Source organism: Barbus barbus, assembly GCF_936440315.1.
Source record: "Barbus barbus genome assembly, chromosome: 26".
NCBI lineage: Eukaryota > Metazoa > Chordata > Actinopteri > Cypriniformes > Cyprinidae > Barbus > Barbus barbus.
The window spans coordinates 1,249,256-1,252,500 of NC_136754.1; the positions used below are offsets into that span (position 1 = coordinate 1,249,256).

At 31.8% G+C, this 3,245-nt stretch overlaps 1 protein-coding gene across 1 annotated transcript in view; it reads right to left on the bottom strand.

Moving 5' to 3' along the window:
- Positions 1-3,245, bottom strand: part of LOC306846061 (homer protein homolog 3-like) — a 30,885-nt gene continuing 27,640 nt past the window's right edge. The window contains exons 9-11 of the mRNA XM_079379151.1: positions 1,837-1,944; positions 1,472-1,552; positions 1-495 (exon numbers count right to left, since the gene is read on the bottom strand). Coding sequence (XP_079235277.1) covers positions 310-495; positions 1,472-1,552; positions 1,837-1,944 — 375 coding nt within the window. The 3' untranslated portion in view covers positions 1-309. The remainder of the gene's footprint in view (positions 496-1,471; positions 1,553-1,836; positions 1,945-3,245) is intronic.

A 3,245-nucleotide genomic window follows, 5' to 3' on the forward strand; every position in this document is an offset into this window, starting at 1 on the left:
GGTGAATTAATACAGAATCATTTGAGAAAGAACTGTGATGTATTTGTGAATACAGCCCTATTTTTCATGATGTGTGACCTTTAAAATAAAATAAATAATAATAATACTTGTGATCCTGTAAAGGCATCACACAGCACTAGTGTTTCTGTATCAAAAATAAAGCGTACCGTAACAACATGTTCGTGATCTGCCATCGTAACATCCTCAACACGGAAGTTATTGCTAGACTGGAACAGAAAGAGCTTTTCAGTGCAAATTCAAGATGAAAGAAGAAAGCAGAGAGAGCGAGCATCCGTCTCTCGCGCCGCACTATTTACTGATCAGCTTGACCAGACTCTGCCGGAGGTCGTTGAGGTCGAATATCTTGACGTCGAGGATCTGAACGACCCTCTGCACCTCGTTCTCGGCGCGCTCGCGATCCTCCATCGCAGACGCCAGGGTCTGCTCCGAGCTCTGCACGCGCCGCTCCAGCTCAACGTTACGCATCTCCAGCTCCTGAAACACATTCACAAACCACAGACATGTCCAGGGTTAGATCTCACCACAACTTTCACAGCAACTAACCCTTCTTAGAAAAATCTCACAGTCAATTAAACAAAGCAGCTGCATACTGAAGTACTGCATGAGGAAAAAATATTAAAGTATACACGATTCACACTTTGCTTGAAATAAAGTATCTTTTAAAGTATTTGTAAAAAATATATATATTTTTACTGAAAAGCATGATGGTTATTTTAATAATAATTTAGCTTTTAGTTATTATTAAAATAGTAATTTAATGTAAAATATTCCAATTAAGCAATAACAGCATTAACATTCAATCTTTATACAGATTTAGTTTTTTTCATAATCTTTTACAGTGTTCCTAAAATTTCTTTGACTTTTACACAATAGCCTTTCAAGCTGAAATTTAATGTTACAGCTCAATTATTAAAATATGAATTATTAAAAAATATAAAATATAATTTATTTATTAAATATTAACAATAATAATAATGCAGCTGTGATGCATTACATCTAAATTATTATTGATATAATAAATCAAAATGATAACTACAGGTAAACAATAAAAAAATACAAAGACAAAAACGATAGTGGCTGATCTCTTTACAATTGTATATTATTTTTCACTTTTACATAACAGACATGCAAGTTAAATGTTACAGTATTAAATTAATAATGATTGTTTTTGTTTAATATTAAATTAAATGTTATTTTAATTAATCTAAAATAAATTGAATGTAATTTTTAAGCTAAATTATTCATATATAATAATTTTTCATATTAAAATATAAATATTTTTTAATTAAAGTCATTATTATTTGAAATATATGTATAATAATAATACAAATGTAAAGGTTAAAAAATTTGTAATTATATTTATGCCATTTGTGTGATGCATTAAATTGAATTATTAATACTTCAGAATTTTTTATTTTATTGAAATGTTGCATAAATGTAAAGCATGCACCTGCAGTCTGTGAATGGCTTCTTCTCGCTCCCGCTCCAGCTCGTGGAAGTTGGACTTCTTACTCTGGAGGATACGGATCTCCTGAAATGCAATAATGTGCAGAAACATATAATCCAGCGAGGCCTCGCTGTGTTTAGTGTCTTATACGCAGGAGTTTCAGGAGATGATTGCAGTAACTGGACTAGTGACTTTCAGTGAAGTGCATTAGTAGGTCGCTGGACTCTGCCCTCTGTTGGTCCGTGTGTGTGTGTGTGTGTGTGTGTGTGTGTGTGTGTGTGTGTGTGTGTGTGTGTGTGTGTGTGTGTGTGTGGTGTGTGTGTGGTGTGTGTGTGTGTGTGTGTGTGTGTGTGCGTGCGCGCTCTCACCTCGTCCTTTGCCCTCAGTAGGTTCTCCAGCTCCTCCAGGGATTGAGTGAGCTCGTCTTTCAGCATGTCGCTGGGTCCCTGACCGCCGTGAGCCTCCAGATCCGCCACCTACAGACACACAATAACTCATCTGTCATCAGTGGATGATGCCTGCAATTACCAGAGCGTGCTCACATACACATCTGGCATGTGCAAAAGTACAGAAAAAGTCTTTAAAATCCAACAGATTTTATTAATATAACCCTGAACTGCAAAGGCCCAACAATATGTGAAATCATTAACATGACAGAACGAGTAAATGAGGTCAAATTTGGGCCAAAATACTGTAGTTTGATTGAACACGTGATCTTTCACATGAACAACAAATAAATAAAAAAATGAACCTATATTTTGCTCCTCATGATTCAGACAGATTTGATTCACTGAGTCAAGATCAAATTGACCTAATATTTTAATGTGCTCGTAAAAAAATATTAGACTTTTACATAACAGCTTAAGTGAGAAATGCATTTTAGACGATTACTAAAAAAATTACATTTGAATACAAAATTATTAGTAGTATTAAAACAACAAATGTAAAAAAGCAAAAAATGTCCATAAAAATATTTGCCCACTACATAAGGCATGTTACAAAAATGCATTTTTAATCCTATAAATGATCTTAAATTTTACTGACACTTTAACATTAAAAAAAGCACCCCCAAAAAAGTTTGTAAAAATATATTTAATTTGTACGTACATTACTTTTACATTTAAGCTAAACTATTAAAATGTGATAATTTTAATATTATTAAATTATTGTTACTAAAACAATTAGATGTAAAAAAGCAAATATGTTGGTAAATATATATTTGACTTGTATAGATGTTACAGAAATGCATTTATAAGCTAAATTATTCAAATATAATTTTTTAAATATAATTATTATTCCAATTATTGTTCAAATAAATTAATGTGGAAAAAAAACTATACCATTTGAAAGTGAACATTGAGTAAATATATATTTAGCTATCTTGACAATGCACAATTATTAATATATATATATATATATATTTACATTTTTATACAATATTATATAATATTTTTAAACATTAAATAATTGAGCTATTATTAAACTAATAATGAAAAAAACCTACTAAAAACACCAAAAGCGGTCAATCTCTATACGACTGTGACTCCTGTATAAATATAGTACATTTAGGCCACTTCTGTGCTGCACTAAACTGAATTATTAATACTTTATTAATTGAAAGTCAGATTTTAATGACTGTATTATCAGTCTCTTCATCACACAAAGCATCATGTGAGTTCAGAAGACTCTGTATACAGTATAAAGTCCATGTTTTTTGCCGCGTGATGGACTATTGTGGCGTTTCTGAGAAACCTGTTTGAAAACAGTCATTATTTTT